Consider the following 20,255-nt stretch of genomic DNA (forward strand, 5'->3'; position numbering starts at 1 on the left):
TTCCTATTTTTTTGTGTGTCCCATATCTTTCTTGGTTTACTCTCTTATTTTGGTGAGGCATATCCTCTAAAAGCTCTGTAGAAACAGTAAGAGGAACGCAAATATTTTGAAATCTTACGTATTTAAAAATACCCTGGTATTTGGTTGGTATTGTGTCAGAGGAGTGCAGAGTTCTAGGTTGGAAAGAATTTTCCCACAGAATTTAGTTTTAATTTATCTGGGTTCTAAGTTCCATTGTTACTGAGAAGTATAAATGCCTTTCTGATTCCTGATCTTTTGTATGAAGCTTTTTTTCCCCCTGGATTATTTTAAGGTGTTATCTTTGTACTACTCCTGAAATTTCATAATGGCATTTTATAGTGTGGGTCTATTTTCATCCACTGTGTTTGTGGGTTCTCTTTTAGTCTAAAAATGACTTTTTAATTCTGTGAAAATTCCTGATTTATTTCCTTGATGAAATAGTCCCTTTTTTTTTTTTTTTTTTTAGGGCAGAGTCTTGCTGTGTTGCCCAGGCTAGAGTGCCGTGGGGTCAGCCTAGCTTACAGCAACCTCAAACTCCTGGGCTCAAGCAATCCTACTGCCTCAGCCTCCCAAGTAGCTGGGACTACAGGCATGCGCCACCATGCCCAGCTAATTTTTATATATATATATTTTTAGTTGTCCAGATCATTTCTTTCTATTTTTTCAATAGTTCCTTTTTTTAATACATTGTTCTGAATTTCCTATATCTTGGCTGTTGGCCCTCTTGGACTGGTCCTTGATTTTCTTTTTCTCCTTTCCCATCCCTTTGTTTTTATGCTTTATGTTCTAGGAGATTATTTTGTTTTATTTTCTATTCCTTGTATTTTTCATTTTTAAAAAATTTTAAGAGTCCTATTTAGTTTCTCTTTTTTTATATGGTGTCCTGTTCACGAAACATTATTTTTTTCCTATCGCAGAGAATATTATTGATAGTTTTTGGGTTTTTTTGGACATTTTTAGTTTAACATAGTGTGTCCTCCAAGTTGCTTTTTTCTATTTTGGTATCTTCTTTCATGTTAGAGGCTTCCTTCAAGTGTCTGATAACTCTTTTGCTTTCTGCTTTTATTTAAAAGTAGGACGACTAAAAAGCTAATGGTTCTCTGTGTGTTTCTCAGTGAGCAGGTGTATGCAGAGCTGCTCCCAAAGACTGAGGGAGCTGAGAGGCTGAAGAAAGAAGCTAACAAATTGAGTTTCTCAGAAAGAAATATTTAATAGGAACTTATGAACAGAAACAATGTCTCGAGTGGCCACAAGTGAAATGGTGAATCCCTGCACATGCCCTCCAGAAAGTATCCTTTGCATAGCAAGCTTTTTTGGTAAAAAATGTAGCTGCTCATGTCTCAGACTTTCTTGCAAAACTCATGACCACTGATGGAGGGGTTGGCGGGGTTAGATAAGCATCTTTATGAGGGGTTGGTTATCTGTGCTACAGGCATTATTTAAAGACCTCGCTTGCTGCAGAGCACCTTGGCACGCAGGAGTCAAAGTTAGTGGTCATGGCGGTTTCACTTCAAGATGGTATCACTCTTGCCATGCAACCGGCTGTTTTCCTACAGTGTGCACATGGGTGGAGGGCATGTCAACTGTGGGCTTTGCTAAAGGATGATATAGCTAGGTTATTTCCTTGAAGAACTCTTGGTATAAATATCTCTCTGGGTCTTTATACCTGTGTGGTCAGATTTGCCAAAGAAAGCTTTTCTGGTCTTTTTTTTTTTTTTTTTTTTTTTTTTAGGTTATTATCCTGGCTGCAAAGTTTTTGCGATCCTGGTTGGGGGAAAAGGGTAGGGGTTTCAATGTTGATTATTCAAACTCACTGTATCTCCAGGTGTTACATATGTTATACATACCTGTAACTGTGCCTGTGTCCCCGAACCCAGAGACCCTCTGTTTTCCTTTCCATAGAATAAACCTTCAGCATCTAGTCTTTTTTCAGGGTGGGAGTGGGACAAAAACCCACTGGTAGATTGCAGAGGGGTTCTGGAGGTATAACTGCTTAAACAGACTGGTAAAAATCTTGTTCTGTTTTAAGTCCCACTTCCAGAGTATCCTACATCTTAAAGATGCCACTAGTTCTTTTGTGCGGTCTGTGGTGTAAATTGCGTTGCTTTTAAATTTAGGATTAGGTTTTCTTAGGCATGCTAATTCAGTTATTCATCTACTTTATAATTTCCAAATTTTTTAAAAAAGACAAAGTCTTGCTATGTTGCGCAGGCTACAGTGGCTATTCACAGGCCCCATCATATCACACTCCAGCCTCAAATTTCTAGCATCAAGTGATCCTCTCACCTCAGCCTCCTGAGTAGCTAGGACAACAGGTACGCACCACTCTGCCTGGCTTATAATTTCCAGAATTTTGATGTTGTTTCCTCTTTCATTCTCTTTATCTTTGGGAGGTTATTATTTTTAAAAAAATAATTTTTGAGTAGGAAGTACAGGCTAATGTGTATTTTCAACCCACCATCTTTAACTATCACTCTTAAGAATAGTTTTATTGTAAGCACTAATCCATTGTCTTGCCGTGTTCTGTTAAGCACCCACAATTGTGTTGTGTCTAAGTGAAAAGAAATTATGTCATTGTGTCGAACTACTTTGTTTTTGAATTGTCTTTGTTATAGCAATGTGTTAGTAGGTAGTCTAAACATCCTTTTTCCAACTAATACCTTGACCGTTCAATAGCTCTCATTTCTGCAGGAAAACAGATTAATCTATATTTGAACTGCAAGGAACTATCTTTTATGAATCTTCACAGCTTCCCATGGTTCTTAACATGGCATTGTCTTGCCAATATTAGGTATCCTAGAGGATTAAAGAGGAGTCTCTGTCCATTGTATCAACACTGTTATTGGTTAAATGTCTCTGAATTCTGATTCTAGGTAGCTGAACAATTTTCCTTCATTTTTGTTTGTTTTCAGATTAATAGTAAAAAACAATATTAGGACATTAAAATATTAATTGATCTTTTAAAATATCTGAGCTTTGAATTAGGAATTTGGTTAACCAAATTGAACTATAGTATTTAGGATCGCTGTAATTATAGAAGTAGACATTTACATTGTCTAGCTTTCTCTTAATTTGTTCCCGGTTATCAAATCTCTTCCTGACCACTTCAGCTGTTTTTTAATTTGAAATTCCAGATGCTCTTTTAGATATGAAATGTGGTATCAGTACCATGATTTAATTTCTAGTTACCTCTTTATCATTTTTGTTTGCTGCAACTTATGTAGTTTCTTCCTTCTCTCCTTTTCCATCCTTCCTTAAGATTGTGACATTTTTCTTTGGTATCTTTCTTTGCAGAGAAAACTCTGTGATGTGTATGTTTAAACAACAATTTAATGCCTTTAATGTAAATCTAATCACTGAGATCACAGCTACTTGGTATTTTTCATTAATCATTGTGGTGAAACTAAACTGATGTACTTAAATATCTGTCAGAAGAATGGATAATTTGATATTAACCCAATAATAATTTTGTTTCTAAAAGCTCTTGATTAGATGTTTTAATAATTGCATAAAGCTTTAGTAAGTTTTATAATTCAATTATTATTTATTATCAGCTTTTACTGATATTCTGGATTACTCAGGTTATGCCTCAGAAGTAAGCGTTAGCAACTCTCATTTAAATCTTTACTGTCTTTGACCTTAATTATGCATTGGTTAAAATTTATCTCCAAATCAGGAATGATCCCTATTTTATTTAAAAAATTTTTTTAAAAACCTTAAAAAGCAAAATATCCAATTATCTGCATTTTAAATTAGATTTATAGGAAAAAATGATTTATAACTTTTTTTGAAACAGAGTTTAACTCTGTCACCCCAGGTATAGTGCAGTGACATCATCATTGCTCACTGCAACCTCAAACTCCTGGGCTCAAGTGATCCTCTTGCCACAGCCCTTGGAGTAGTTGGGACTACAGGCACCGGCCACCATGCCTGGCTAATTGTTTCTATTTTTGACAAGAGCGACAGGGTCTCGCTCTTGCTCAGGCTGGTCTTGAACTCCTGACCTCAAGCGATCCTCACCCCTCAGCCTCCAGAATGCCAGGATTGTAGGTATGAGCCACCGTGCCTGGCAGATTTATAACTTTTGTATTCATGTTGCCAATATTTTCTGTGTAATTAAAGTAGAATTACAATTTAATAAAAGAAATAATGGTATTTCCTGGGACACTTCATCAGTTTTTATAGGCATCAGCATAGGTTTCCTTATTTTTTTGAGAATATTAATTTAATGCCTTGAATTTTTTATAAATGCCATGGTTTTGAACATTAATATAAATTATTTTACAAATATTAAAGCTTTCTGTTAATCACTGTTTAACAGAACAAACCACAGAATATATAAACTATATATTTTTTCATTAAGTAAAAAACTTATGCCTTTTGTCCTGAATGTATGTGTGTTTTTATCCAAAAGATAGATCTATAGGATCAGAAAATAAGTGTGAAGCTCATAGAAAATTTTAGGAGAAAATTAATGTTCTCATGATAGCCTGAGAGAAAGGATACAGACTAGGACAGGAGTTCTTTATCTAGGTTTATGAATAGATTTTAGTACCCGCCCCCTGAATTCCTGTATGGAAAATATTATGTGTTTTATGACTCTAGAGAGAAGGTTCAGATTGTTTTTCAGATTATCAAAGTCTCAAAATAGATTAAGACTAAAGGCAGAGAGGTCAGTAAAGAAAAAACTGATTGTATATTTGAAAAAAATTTTACTGTATGTGTTTAAAAATGTTTTTTATTGCTACATATTAGATGTACGTATTTTGGGGGTACATGTGATAATTTGATACATTCATAGTCAAATCAAGGTAATTGTGATATGCATCACCTTAAATATTTATCTTTTTTAAACATCAGGACCATTCAAATTATTGTCTTGTAGCTATTTTGCAATGTATAATTGATTAATGTTAACTATAGTTACCATACTGATCTATATTGAACACCAGGTCTTATTTCTTCTCAGTGTATATTTGTACCTATATTGTACAAATGCTTAAGAGTGTCGTTGCAGGTATTTCCATTTTGTGCAGCTCAGAGATATGTCTCAGTAGGTTCAAGGGGTTCACTGCTTCAAGTTATTTTTATTTTATTGAGGTGTGATTTACAAACAGTGAAATGCTTAGCTCTTAAGTGTATAACTTGATTAGTTTAAATAAATTTATACACTAGTGTAACCAGCACCTCTTTCAAGACCTAGAACATTCTCATCACCACAGAAAGTACTTTGCCTTTTAAAAGTAAAACCAAGGGGCATTCCTTATGGGTCTTTGAAGTAATATAATATAAGCACACACTCCCCATTCCCACTTCACTTCACATAGTTCTATAGATTCCATTAGCTAAACTGGTAGCTCAGCTTTATGGAGGAGGAACAAGTAGTCTGGCACCTCCTGCTATTTGCACTTGCTACTAGTTTTTCTCCATTGGACAATACAGTTGTTTTAACTATGATAATTTTTTAGGTGAGCAGAGAACTCTGATGATACCTAGTACTTCATCTCCTGGGTCCTTAAAAGATTAGCTCACATCAGTTTTTTTTTTGAGACAGAGTCTTGCCCTGTCGCTCTGGTTAGAGTGCAGCGGCATTGTCATAGTTCATTGCAACCTTAAACTCCTGGGCTCAAGCAGTCCTCCTGCTTCAGCCTCCTGAGTAGCTGGGACTACATGTGCCACCATGCCAGCTAACTTTTTCTATTTTTTTGTAGAGATTGGGTCTCACTCTTGCTCAGGCAGATATATCAATTCTTATAGTTAATCCTGTTCTCCACTTACCCTCTAGTGACTAATAAACATCTGATAAAAGATAATGAATGAAAGAGCTTTAATAAACTTCCCTAAAGATAATTGAAGGTATAGTAACTTTTTCAAAAAATCAACAATTATTGATCATTTATTGCATTAAAAAGTAGCTTCTGAAAAAAATATCCAAATGAATAAGATATATGGGACCTACTCCTAAATTGTACCTGGTAATAGAAGAAACAGATAAATGAACACACAATTCTCATAGTTTGGTAAATATAGTAATGGAAGACTGTACAGAGTATAACAGTCCCTGGAGGAAGGCTGGTTAATTCTTTAGGGTAAAGGCAATTTCTCTGAGAATGTACTTAAACAGATTTTTGTGTTAATCGAGAGAATCAGTTATATCAAGCTATGGCTTCTAATTTTCCCTCTAAGTAGTATTAGTGAGCTTTCAAGTGGGTAGAGACTAATCCAGATTTCAGGGGCCCTCTTTGAGAAAATGAAAAAATTTATGTATAAAATTAGGTAGCAAAGTGAATACTTAGAATGAGAAAAATCACAAATTATAATTTTAATAAAGCCGACAAAGTCAATGAACGTCACAAAATGTAGAAAAATAACATTTTTATTAGTCAACTGTCTGATGTCTCCAATACCTTTTTACCTAGATTTTTTTGACTGCATACTTTTGACCACTTCTTTATATGTCAACGATGTAGTTTTTTTCTCTAGCATAGCTGATCAAAATGTTTATTATTATTGATAGCCTAGAAAAGTTTCAGATTCACAACTTGTTTTATTGGCAGTGTCATGTAATATTTTAAGTCTGTTGTCGAGTTTGGAGAAACACCTACTAAGTTTTATATAAAGTGCAATGTTTCTACATACTTCTGTGCCAATACTTTGTGGAGCTCATGGCTAGATGACCTGGGTCCTGTGCCTTAGTGTTAATGATACCAGATAAGGAAGTGTACTGGGTGGTGGGAATATTCCTGGAAGTCACTCCTGTACTCAGACTAGCAATAATCTAGTCATACATGGAAGTGATTGCACACTGCATACATCCTATGAAACCTAAACTAAATATATACCCAACTCAACTTCTCCTTAGCCGAATACCCAGAATGCCACATTACCCAAGGAGGAAGTATGATGGAGGAGGAGTCAGAGACAGAAGTCTTAACCAATTCCAGTTAGATTACTTTTGCAAATTTTGTGGAAACATACGACCATGGGAACACATTTTTAAGACACCTTCCAGTACGTTGAAAGTGGCCCTGCCATTCAGGGTCCCTCTGAAGTTTAAAATGTTAGTGTCGTAGTAAATCCAATTCTATAGTCTTGTTCTGTAACTTTGTGCTTGGATTACATTTGCTCAACTGTATTATTGAAATGTTAGTTTAAAACATAAGATGTATATTATTATGTGTATATGCTATATACTATGCTACTTGTATCTATCATGATTAGGCCTATTGTATAAGCTGAAATTATAAATTTTAGCAAATATCAAAAGTATTTGTTGCACTTTTATATTTTTGGCCTGGAGTCTTTTATCAGTTCAACAAACATTGATGTTCTATTCTTTTTTTTTTTAACTTTTTCTTTTAGGTCATAAAGTCTCTCAAGGTAAAGATCCATTCTGACCGAGGCCTTGTGCTAGGTTCTGGAGGTTCAGTGACGACTTAGAAACAGTCCTTGCCTTTGGGAAACTTGACCTTTGTAAAACAGAGACATGATCGTGTCCTCTGTGAACACAGAGAAGGTGGCCTTAACCCATTTTAGGATATCAGGGAAGCGTCCTGAGGAAAATGACTCCCTTGAACTGATTTCCTGGGGATGATTAGGCATTATCTGGTGAAAAAACAAAATTTGGTTAAAACTATATGAGATAAGGAGGAGTAGGCACCATCTGATTTTAATTTTGTGGATTTTTTTCTATTAGGCTGGTTTCTTTATATAAGAATTAATTTCAGAGCATTTAGACAACTGCTAAGTCATTGATTGCATTGAATGCCTATTGTCACTGCTTCATATTTCCAGGCAAATACCAGACTATAGGAATCGTAGGTGTTTCTTTTTTTAGTGTTAATTTGAGATCTCTATCTGTTGTAAAGATTGTTCCATTACTGCCAAGGTGGCAGAGTTGATCTTTATCGCACCCTTTCTAATGATCTGCAGTTTTGAAAATTCTGCTTTTTTACTTTGGGGGGAAAATGTAACTCTCTTATTAAAAGGAAGTACATATTAGTTTTTTTTTTTTTTTTAAGAGACAGAGTCTCACTCTTATTTTTATATATATATATATATGTAAGAATTAGCCAGTATGTTACAGGATCTGAAACTGGCTGTGAAATCTCAAATTATGCAGCTTCCCTAATACAACTAAAAAATTGGGCATGATATCACCAGTTTTGCAGGACTGTTATAACAAATGAGTCATAGGATCTGAAAAGACAGAATCTAAAACTGAGTCTTTATTCTAAATTCTTTACCTTTTACTGTATCCCAGACATCATATTACTCAGTGGAGTTATAAAAATGAAGGAGACACAACATCTCATCTTAAAGAGCTATCTAAAAGAACAAACACATAAGTATACACATAAGGTGTTATAGTTGCTTTAAACTACAGTGAGACACAGGAAGGAATGCACAGTTTTCCATCTAAGGTTAGGAAAAATTTTATTTTAAGAAAAAAGATGCTTAAGCTCCCTAGTTGTTTCTTGGTTGAAATACTGGTATATTTGAAGTTACTGTCAACTCAGTTGCCAGATTGAGGCTCAATCTGAGCTCAGCATATGCAAATTTTGTTTTCTTCCTTTTAACCATCCAGCAAATTGTATAGGATTCTGAAAATAGAGTTGCTGCTGTTGCATGGAAATCACCCAGTTACTCAACGATGCGCACTTCCTAAAATCTCCTGTGGTTTCGGTACCTATTTACTGATTACAATAATATATTTAATGCTGGGCAAAGGAAATGGCTTCTGCTGTGGCCTCTATACAACTCAAAAGCTGATATCCTGAAATTTAAAAATAATAAATAAAAAAAGAAGGAGCTCAGAGGGTGTTGGGAGATGAGTTATTAAACTGTGCCTTCATCTATAACTGAGATAACACCTCAGATCACTTCACAGATGTGAAAACATTGTTCTTTGCTTGTAAGTGCTACATTATTTCTTAAGGATTAGATTATAAAAGTTTATGTGGTATTAAATACTGAATTGACCAACCCTTCACCCGTTCTTGTGTGAAGTCACTGAGTTGCACTTAAACGTGCTTTAAATTGGGAGGCAACACAGCAGCTTAATGTACTGACACAGTGTTCCCTAACACAAGTTAAAGAGCAGTGTGCTGAAATGCGGAAGACAGTTTCCGTGACTGAAGACGTTTGGGAAATCCTGGGCTTAACCATAAACAGTTTTCTTCACTGTAGGATTTCTAATAGCTTTTAAAATGCTTGTTGTTTTAATAATATATGAGCGCATCTTTTGGTATCGTGACAACCATTGAGGATACAAAGTTGATTAGTTACCTTCTGCCTGATCTTTCCTTCAAGCCTGATATTTGTATATATCACTGCCTACCTAACATACCCATTTGGATGTGTGGTAGTTATCTCAAGTTAATGTGTCTAAAACCCATCTCCCCACACCCATCTCAGTAATGGCCCACTTTCTGTCTAATTGAGACTAAAAACCTAGGAATCATCCTTGATTTCTCTCTTCTTACCATTCTCCACAAATGAAATCCAATAGCGAGTCATGTTGGTTCTACCTGCAGATATCTAGAATCTGTTGTTTCCATCCCCACTAGTCCAAGCCACCATTCCCTCCTCCTTGCAATAGTTTCCTAACTGCTTCCCCCATTTCCACTTTGCCTTCCTCCCAATCCATTCTCTGCATGGCAACTAGAATCTTTATTTTTTCTCCTTCTTATTATTTATTTTTTAAATTGACACATAAAAATTGTGTGTGTATTTATGGTATACATTCAAAACATGATGTTTTGAAATATGTATACGTTGTAGAATGACTAAATCAAGCTAATTAGCATGTGTATTACCTCACATACTTATTTATTCATGGTGAAAATACTTTATTCTCTTTGCAATTTTCACATATATAATACATTGTTATTAAGTATAGCAGTCATGTTGTATAATAGATCTCTTGAATTTATTACTCCCATCTCACTGAAATTTTATATTCCTTAACCAGTATCTTCTCCAATTTTCCCATTCGCCCACCCCACCTTCCCAGTTCCTGGTATCCACCATTCTACCCTCTGCTTCTATGTGGGTTATATATTTTTTTTTTTTTTTTTGAGACAGAGTCTCACTCTGTTGCCCTGACTAGAGTGAGTGCCATGGCGTCAGCCTAGCTCACAGCAACCTCAAACTCCTGGGCTCAAGCAATCCTACTGCCTCAGCCTCCTGAGTACCTGGGACTACAGGCATGTACCACCATGCCCGGCTAATTTTTTCTATATATTTTTAGTTGTCCAGATAATTTCTTTCTATTTTTTTTAGTAGAGACGGGGTCTCGCTCTTGCTCAGGCTGGTCTCGAACTCCTGAGCTCAAACAATCCGCCCGCCTCAGCCTCCCAGAGTGCTAGGATTACAGGCGTGAGCCACTGCGCCCGGCCTAGGCTTATATTTTTAGATCCCACATTGAAGTGAGATCATCTGGTATTTATCTTTCTGTTCCTGGCTTATTTCACTTAACTTAATGTCCTCCAGGTAGCCATATGGTTGCAAATGACAGGCTTTCCTTTTTCTTTAAGGCTGAAATAATAGTATTCCATTGTCATTGTGTACTATACTTTCTTTATCCATGCATCCACTGATAGACACTTAGGCTGATTTTTGTGTCTTGGCTATTATGAATAATGGCATAATGAACATGGGAGTGCAGATATCTCTTCGACATACCGATTTCACATCCTCTGAATATACACCTAGAAATGGATTGTTGGATCATGCTGTAGTTCTATTTTTAGTTTTCTGAGGAAGTTCTGTATCATTTTCTCTAATGGCTGTACTAATTTACATTCCTACCAACAGTGTACCTGGGTTCCCTTTCCTCCACATCCTCGCCGACACTTGTTTTCTTTTGTCTTTTTGATAATAGCCATAGATAGGATCTTTTTTAACACATTAAATCAGTTCGTGTTTTTTCCTGAAGTTTTTAAAAAACTTCTGTTTTAAAAAAGACTTCTGTTTTTTAAAAAAGATCTCAATGGCTTTCCATTTGTACTTAAAATGATAATATGAATCCCTTACTTTGGCCTGTAAAATCTTAGCTAATGTGGTTCTACCAGCCTTTCTGATTTCAGTCTCAAACCACTATTCCCATCATTGTGCCCTGGCCACAGTTATTAAATGCCTTTTAAATACCTGTTCCTGAAAAAGCTGCTGTTATGCTAGTTTATCTCTAAAGCCTGGAATGCTCTCCCCTTTTCCCCCTATCTTCACATGGATGGCTGCTTTTCTTTCTGGCCTTGGGGTGGCCTCATCTAACAACCTAATCTAATAAGGTGCCTTGTCACATCACATTGCTCGTCACATCGTTCTGTTATTTTCATCATAGCACTTGCCACTACCCTGTAGTTTCTTGTTGATTTTATTTTTTCTTCTACCTCCTCTTCCTACCATGAGAGTAGGGGTCTTCTCTGTCTTGTTCATTGCTCTGTCAGGCTTAGAACAGTGCTACTTACAACATAGAAGGTAGGCAAAATATGGTAGTTGAATCAAGGAATGCAAGAGTCAATAAATGGAGGAGAGGAACTAACTTGTAGAAGTGGTGAGGAACATTATTGGTAGGCTACTTCTTACTCTTCTTTAAAAATTCTAGAAAAATGAAATGTAATTGACATACCATAAATTTCACCCTTAAAGTTACAATTCGGTGGATTTTAGCAGATTCACAAGGTTGTGCAACCATCATGATGATTTAATTCCAGCACATTTTTCATCATCTCAAAAAGAGACCCTGTATGATTAATAGTCGTTTCTTTCCATTTCCACCTTTCTCTAACCCCTGGCAACCACTAATCTACTTTCTGTCTCCATGGAGTTGCCTATTCTGGACATTTCATACAAATGGAATTATACAATATGTGTTACTATGTATTTTGTGTCTGAGTTCTATTAATTTATCATAGCATTTTCAAGATCCATCCATACTATAGCATGTATCAGTATTTCATCCTATTTCATGGCTGAATAATATTCTATTGTATGGATGTACCACAGTTTATTTATCCATTTGTCTGCTGATGGACAGTTGAGTTGTTTCTACTTTTTGGCCATTATGAACAATATTGCTATGAACATTAATGTACAAAATTTTGTGTGGACATGTTTTCCATTCTCTTTAGAGCATATTTAGTCTTCTCTCCTCCCTTCCCCTGAATCCCTGACAACCACTGATTATTTACTGTCTCTATAGTTTTGACAGAATGTCATATATTTGGAATCATACAGTATGTAGTCCTGTCCGACTGCTGCTCTCACCTAGCAATATTCAATTAAGGCTTCTCCATGTCTTTTTGTGGCTTGATAGCTCATTATTTCTTTTTTTTTTTGAGACAGAATCTCACTTTTTTGCCCCTGGGATAGAGTGCCGTGGTGTCAGCCTAGCTCACAGCAACCTCAGACTCCTGGACTCAAGTGATCCTTCTGCCTCAGCCTCCCAAGTAGCTGGGACTACAGGCATGCACCACCATGCCCAGCTAATTTTTTATATATATTTTTAGTTGTCCAGATAATTTCTTTCTATTTTTAGTACAAACGGGGTCTCGCTCTTGCTTAGGCTGGTCTCGAACTCCTGAGCTCAAACGATCCACCCGCCTCGGCCTCCCAGAGTGCTAGGATTACAGGCGTGAGCCACTGCACCCGGCCTCTGAATTTTGATATTCTTTACAGTGTCTTTCACAGAGCAGAATTTTTAATTTTCATAAAATTCTAATTTATCAATTTTTTCTTACATGATCATACTTTTAGTTTTATATGTAGAAACTCACCATCAAATCCAAGGTCACATAGATTTTTTCCTATGTTTTTTATCTAGAAGTTTTCTAGTAGTGTGTTGTTTTTTTAGGTCTATGATTCATTCAAGTTAATTTTTGAAAGTTATAATATATTTGTGTCTAGGTTTATGTTTTTGCATATGGATGTCTCAGTGTTTTACCACCTTTTGTTGAAAAGACTGTCCTTTCTCCACAGAATTGCCTTGTTTCCTTTGTCAAGATCAGTTGACTGTGTCTGTGTGGGCCACTGACTTTGATTTTTTTCTTTATGACTTAAAAAAATCACTTTATTGAGGTATATCCACATACCATACAAATCACCCATTTAAAGTGTACTACTATATGATGTTTTTTTAGTATTTTCCCAGGATCGTGCAACTATCTCCACAATCACATTTAAACTTCATTTTTAAAATTCTTTTCACTGTGGACAGTATCTTTTGACTTGACCTTGCTTTGTTAAAGGAGAACTTCAACCTCTCCACCCTTCCCTAATGATTTCTTTTCATAATTGCCTACTTTTTCAAGGGGATAGTAGTGTCTCTCTTATTTCTAAAGGTATTATTTATATTTAATGTGTTTTTCTGTTTGCTCAGTTTTCTTCAGTATTGGATGTATTGTTGAGTTCACTAGTTCTTTCATGATATTGGTTTTCCTAGAATATTAGTGATTTGGGATTTTCTGCTCACTGAGTGTTGGAGAATATTGGTTTACTTCTTGGTGAATATAGTCGTTGATTGCAGGAGGTTGCCTCTGGTGATAGGAAAAAGTATGAACTGCTGCCTATACAGAGGTATGCCCGTAGGTTCTCTTTTGACTGCGAGGGTTCCCTTAACCCGATGGGAGAGAGGTGGTTAAAATCCTTCCCCCCACGCTCTGAGCTTTAACCTAAGCTTTAACCTAATACCTGCTGCCACCTGCCTACTTCTTAGAAAAAGGCCAGCACAGGAGGGTATTGAGATTTACTCGCTCAAAGACTCTGGGTCAAGTTCCCATATGACCTGGAGAGTCCCCCAGGGTCCAGATTCTATAGTCCTATAGTCCAGATTCTGAGTTTGCAGCATATTCTAGGTTAGTTTTTCTCATATTTCTTTGTCACTATATGTCATCAACTTTTTAATCTTATCAGAATTTCTCAATTTCTGATCTGCCGATAGTGTTCTTTCTTGCTTACTAGCTATATTAAGGATTTCTTATTCTCCTAACAGTAACAATAATAGCAACACCACCTACCAATAGTAATGGTGATTTAAAAGAGATTATAGGCAGAAATGTAAGTAGATATGTTTGTTCAGACTGCTTTCTTGAATCAAGGTTATCTTTTCAATACTTACAGCTTTTAGCCTTATTATTTCTAGAACACATTCTGTTTTGACAGCTTGTAACAGTTTTTGCAGGTGCTTATCTGCCTTTCTGAAAGCATGGATGTGTTTGACAACTTTTAGGAGAAAATTGCTCTTGGGTGGAATTTTAATTTTTCTTAATGGCAGAGTGTATGCTAAGTATTCATATAAATTAGACTAGGTATGAGGAGAGGAATTAGGGAGTTTGAGGATTGTTTTAGGAACGTGCCTATTAATAGTTTCAGTATAATACAGTATCAATAATTTCAGTATAAATTAGCCTTGTGTTGGTTCATGATTGGCTTGATTAAAATGTGGTGATAAAGGAAGAAAAATGTTAGAAATAATTGGGTAGAAGATAAAGGTAATTGCGTAGTGTTGGGTAGTGGGTAAGAGAATGGGCTTTAGAGATTTAAATCCTGGATCTAAATTTTAGCTCCATAATTTACCACTTTTATAATCTTGGGCACATTATATAAGTTCTTTAAGCCTCAGATTTGTCATCCACAAAATAAAATAATAGGATGTATATCATAGAGTTATGAGGATTAAATGAGATATTGCATGTAAAATACTTCTGAGCACAAAGCCTGCAGTTAATATTAGTTAATATTAATCATCATCATTACTATCCTGATGTAGGAGTTCTCAGCCTGAAGTTGACTGGAACTATCAATTAACAAGTATTTATCGAGTACCTGATCTCTAGTATTGGACTTAGACCTATGGAAGGAGCTACTGATGTGAAGACAGGTTGGTACCTAGAGATGGAGCAAAGAGAACTAATATTAGTGGAGTTCTTACCATGGGGTTGAAAAATAAGGTAGGTATTATTATTTTCCTTTTATAGATGAGGAAGCTGAGACTCAGTAATGTAAAGTAACGTCTTCAAGATAATGGACTGTATTGAATCCCAGTTCTGACATTTAACTAGCTGTGTGGTCAGACTGAGTCATTTAACCTTGAAGGGAAGGAACTCTTGACACAAATAAATGATGTTAATTTTCTTCTAATTTTGAATAAACTGACATATCTTTCAGTGTCAAAATATAGTGTATCTATTTATTAACCCCTACTAGTGTTCCTATTTTGAGTTATCTTTAAGTCTACCCCCCTCCCATTCCTTCAGCTTAAGATTCCCTAGTCCAATTTAGAAAATATCAACTTTGTTAATAGTTGGATAGAACAATAAAGGGGTTAAAATTAAGGGTAATGATGGATGACTTTGGTAAAGTGATAGGAAATGGTTTATGACAATTGAACTGATGTCATAATGGTACCTGATGTATCCTGTAGGGTCCCAGAGAGGAAATAAATGATGCTATTGAAATTTACAAAAGATAAATCAAATTGGAAGACTGTAAGTCAAGCTGTCTGTTCAGAGCCATCCCTAGGCCTGAGTTATTTTCTAGATAAACCACCCTGTCCCTGCTCTAAAAATTGATTTGCCTTTAATTATGAGTAAGAGAAATGGGAAAATAAACCCGAGTATCCTGGATGTTTATTTGGAAAGTGACGGCCTTGGGATAATGCTGTGAATTAATATAACACCCCTTATATGTAATGTATCATATGCATTCTAATCTGAAAGCTCTAAATTCTCCATAGTTATGCTGTGTTAGAAACTGTACAGGGGAAATTACCATCTAATCCCTGTCCTCTGAAACTCTCATACATTATATTCGTAACCCTTATACATTGTTAGTGGGATTGTAAAAAGGTGTAATTTATTTGGGGAAAAAATAGGCACTATATAAAATTTAAAGATGTACATGACCTTTAGAACAGCATTTCTAGGAATTTATCCCTAATATCTGCATATGCACAAAGATGTTTACTATAGTATTTGTAGTAGCAAACAACTGGAAACAACCTACGTGTCTAGTCATAGGGGACTGATCAAACTATTTTATATACACATGTACATATCGAAATACCATTATTCAGTCTTTAGAAAGAATAAGGTAGATCTTTTTGTATCTTAAACAACAATCTCCTGGATATACTAAGTGCAAAAACATTATTTAATATACTACAGTATGCTGCTATTGTATAAAAGCAAACAGAAACAGGCGCAAAGCATTCTTATGCTTCTGTAGACATAAACTCTCTGGAAGGATTCACCAGATATTGGTAATTGTGATTTCTTCTAAGGCGGATAGGGTGAGAGGGTAACATACTTGATGTTTTTGAATTTTTTTTGAAGATTTGCATTCATGTATCTTAAAATACCGTGCAAGATATATGCTTTGGCCACACATTGTTGCTGTAAGAGCTTGTACTCATCGATGAGAATGTCTGTGTACATGCTTTAGTATTTCTGGCTTTGAACTTGAGGACTCTGTCAGTTTGTCTTTTGTCCTAGGAATGGGGAGCATTATTGACCACCCCTTCCAGGGTTGGGTGGATACTGGTAGGAAACGTTTCAGATAGAAGTTGAAGAAAAAGCCTAATACAGTTTTAAAAAAGAATATTAAAAAAAAATATTAAATAGTTAGGGTATTCTGCCTGAAGAAAGAGAAGAGTCATATAGAAAGGAAATGAGAGGAGGAATTGAAAGCATTCTGAAGTGTAAATGTCCGTGGAAATGAGGAAGAGAGAAGGGGGTCAGGAGTCTGCAGGGAACTTAAAACATTGTAAAAATGTTTTACCCATTTTTGAATTATCTCTAAATTATACCCTTTTGTAAAAGTCGCTTTCCATACTTTTAAAAAACAAAATAAAGAAATTAAAGTCCAGATGATAATTTATGGTTTCCTGAGTAACTTAAGAAGATAGCAAAATGAGGATTAGAACCTTGTTTTCTAGATTTCCAATCTAACCCCGAGATTATTCTAAGATTACCTGAAACGTGATGTGAGCGTAGGGAATAGCACACACACACAAAAACAAACCCAGAAAATTTAAGAAGTTATGTTTTAAATTTGATATATAAAAACATTTGTTTCCAAACAAAGGTTATCTTTTTCCCCATCCAGTTTTAGGGGATGAAGGTGGGATTTGGGGTTAAATCCAGCTTTGTCATTGCACTACCATTTCTTTCTTTTCTCTGAGTCATTCTGGTGCAGGAAAGGGAAGGGTAATTGAAATACTAACGGTTGCATAGCATTTCACAGTTTTAAAAGCTTTTTTCACATATATTGTTTTGTCACTTTGCGACTATTCTATGATACAGGTAGTGGTGATATTTTGTTATTTTTATTATACTTTCACTATTAAAGAAAACATAGACTTTGGAAAGTTAGATAATTTCCCTAAGATAACATAGCTGATGTGTGTCAAAGCTGACCTTCACAAAATTAGGCTCAGATTTTCTTTTTCATTCTACCCAAAGAATAAAGTTTTATGAAGTAGATTCACTTAGTTTGGTGGAAGACCAACTCTGAGAGGGACGTTGATCAAGAAAACATTTGGAAGCCTAAAACTTTGGGGCAAAGTGATTTGATTAGTAGATGGTTTTGGGGGGCAGATGAGACTCTGACCCTCCTGAGTGCAGGCACAGGTGAGGTCCTTGTAGTTCTCGTGTATTCTTGCCAGCCCTTGTCATAGCTGTTTGTCACATCTTCAGTCTCTGCATTGATGTGAGCCGTGGGCTAATTAAAGGGAATGTACTTAACACCCTGCTTGAAAACGTGCACCACATTAGTCACAGGAGAGCTATTTTTGTAATTAATCACACATAAATTAGTAAAATGTCTTTTCTAAAATATGTTGGTGAAATATGTTTCTCATACTAAATGTTGATAAAGGGTGAGGAGGAAGACGAAAATGAAAACTTTCAAGCTTGGTAAGCATAAGTATATTTATAATTATAATTTATATTTATATAAATATATTAAAAAAATTTTTTAGAGACAGTGCTTTGCTATGTTGCCGAGGCTGGCCTCTAACTTCTGACCTAAAGTAATCTTCCCACCTCACCTTCCTGAGTAGCTGGAACTACAGGCGTGTGCCACTATGCTCAGCTTTTATTTTTTTTATAATTATACTTTAGAGATGCTGGGGGAGAATTTGGTGTTAATGCATTATCTGATTAAACTGACGAAGAATTTCCATACGCTAATGTGGGGCCAGAGCTTGACTCTATCTAGTATTTGACCTTTGGATTAATCTGAGTGCACTGGAAAGCCACTGAGTGGTTCCAAGCAGAGGAATAACGTCATCTGATGAGTGTATTTAAAGAGATCCTTTGGCTGTAGAATAGAGATGTGGGAGGGGTGGATGTGTGAGGAGCATCAGTTTAATTCTAACTAAGCAGCTGACAAGAGACATACTTTTAAATGAGAATGCCAGTACTTTAGCGTGAAAAATACCTAAATATCTGTCCTTTGAATTGGATATTTTGGTTGACTGGTGGATTCTTAGTTTATCTCAGGGTTCTCGGTAATTTTTTAGAGCTCCTCAGTTGATTATAATAGTGTAGCCAGGGTTGGGAACTGCTGCTTTTTACCTTGGGGAAAGAGGGAGGGATTTGAGGGGTAAATTTGGGAGAAGGGGTAATGAGCAAAAAGCTCTGGAGAGTTTGGAAAGTATGACCCTTGTTATGTTTATTTTTTGTTTTTGTAATTCCACTTTCATATTCATATGTTCCAATGTTTAGATGTTTTTGGTTGTATGAATTTAATAACATTAAACTATAAAGTTCCCATTTATTCAGCCTCTTCTAGTTTTTTCTTTTCAAACTGTTCCTTTTCATAAGGAAAAGAAGGAGAGAGTTAAGAAGGGCTGACTGGGATGTAATATAATGCGAAAAGAACTCGCCAGCATTAACAGAAGATTCTATCTCTTAAGAACTCTTTTTTTAAAGAGATGGGATCTCGCTTTTTTTTTTTTAAAGAGATGGGGTCTTGCTGTGTTGCCCAGGCTGGAGTTCAGTGGCTATGCACAGGCACACTGATAGCGCACTACAGCCTTGAACTCCTGGCCTCAAGGGATCCTCTGGCCTCAGCCTCCAGAGTAGCTGGGACTGCTGAGTGCACCATTGTGCCCTGCTCTCTTAAAAACTGTTAAAAACATTTCTAAGCCTAGTTTCAGTCAACCCATTTAAAACGTTATATATGTATGTATACTGTGTATATGTGTGTGTGCATTCAGAAGTTTGAGTGAACCAGCCATTACTAATGTCTAGCTCTTAACTGCTTCACAAGAATTCTGGATTAAAATTGCTGATGCTTCTTATAATTGAGTAGTAGAAGAAAATGTAGCTTCTCTTTCTTGCTCTAGGATTTTTATGTTTTATTGATATAAAATTATATCTTTATGCTTCTTATAGGAAGAAAACAAATTTATTTGTATTAGGATGAGAGACTTACAATAGAAGTAAAAAGAATAAAATGAGTAACACTTACCGTGGAGGTACTTTTTCATTTTTAGATTAAAACCTACAATCCTGAGTCATTAATTTATTGTCAAGAGCTGGATTAATTACAAGTAACATTTTTTTCTCCTTGTGAGTTAAATTAGGGAATGTAGAGAAAGTGTGTAGGTGTTCTAGGTGGAGAACATAGTATTACAGCAGTGATGTTGCTGGGATTCAGTGTACCCAGCACAGTTTAGCTTGAGTGGGGCTAAAAGTATATTTGGTGTTTATTTGGGGACATTCGGGGTCCCCTCTGTTATTTTATCCAGTGATCTGGTGTAGTAGACTCTCGAAGGTCATGCCTTAAATATTGAAGTGCCTTTTTTTCCCTTTTCTGTTCATAGTGGTAGTCGCTCTTCTAAAACTTTTAAACCAAAGAAGAACATTCCTGAAGGTTCTCACCAGTATGAACTCCTAAAACATGCAGAAGCCACACTTGGCAGCGGCAACCTCCGGATGGCCGTGATGCTTCCTGAGGGGGAAGATCTGAATGAGTGGGTTGCAGTTAACAGTAAGTAGCCTTTCTATTTCTCAGGAGATTATGAATTAGGTTAATTAGACTCATTGTAGGTGAGTGTTGGGGTGTTAACTCCATAGTCAGAAATGAAATAAGATAAAGGCTAAAGTTGGACTGAGACATCAGTATATTGCGATATTAGGTTGCTAACTAGATTCTAGAATAGGTAACATTCTTGTTTCCTGTTATAATGTGTTACAAAACACAGATTTACTATTTATATCTTCAGT

The 20,255-nt window shown here is 35.9% G+C and overlaps 1 protein-coding gene across 1 annotated transcript in view; it reads left to right on the plus strand.

Annotated features, from left to right (window-relative positions):
* MOB1B (MOB kinase activator 1B) overlaps positions 1-20,255 on the plus strand; it is a 53,878-nt gene that overhangs the window by 18,100 nt on the left and 15,523 nt on the right. The window contains exon 2 of the mRNA XM_012659869.1: positions 19,853-20,019. Within this exon, the coding sequence (XP_012515323.1) occupies positions 19,853-20,019 (167 nt within the window). The remainder of the gene's footprint in view (positions 1-19,852; positions 20,020-20,255) is intronic.

This window comes from Propithecus coquereli, unplaced genomic scaffold, assembly GCF_000956105.1.
Source record: "Propithecus coquereli isolate 6110/MARCELLA unplaced genomic scaffold, Pcoq_1.0 Scaffold64, whole genome shotgun sequence".
In the NCBI taxonomy this organism is placed as follows: Eukaryota; Metazoa; Chordata; class Mammalia; order Primates; family Indriidae; genus Propithecus; species Propithecus coquereli.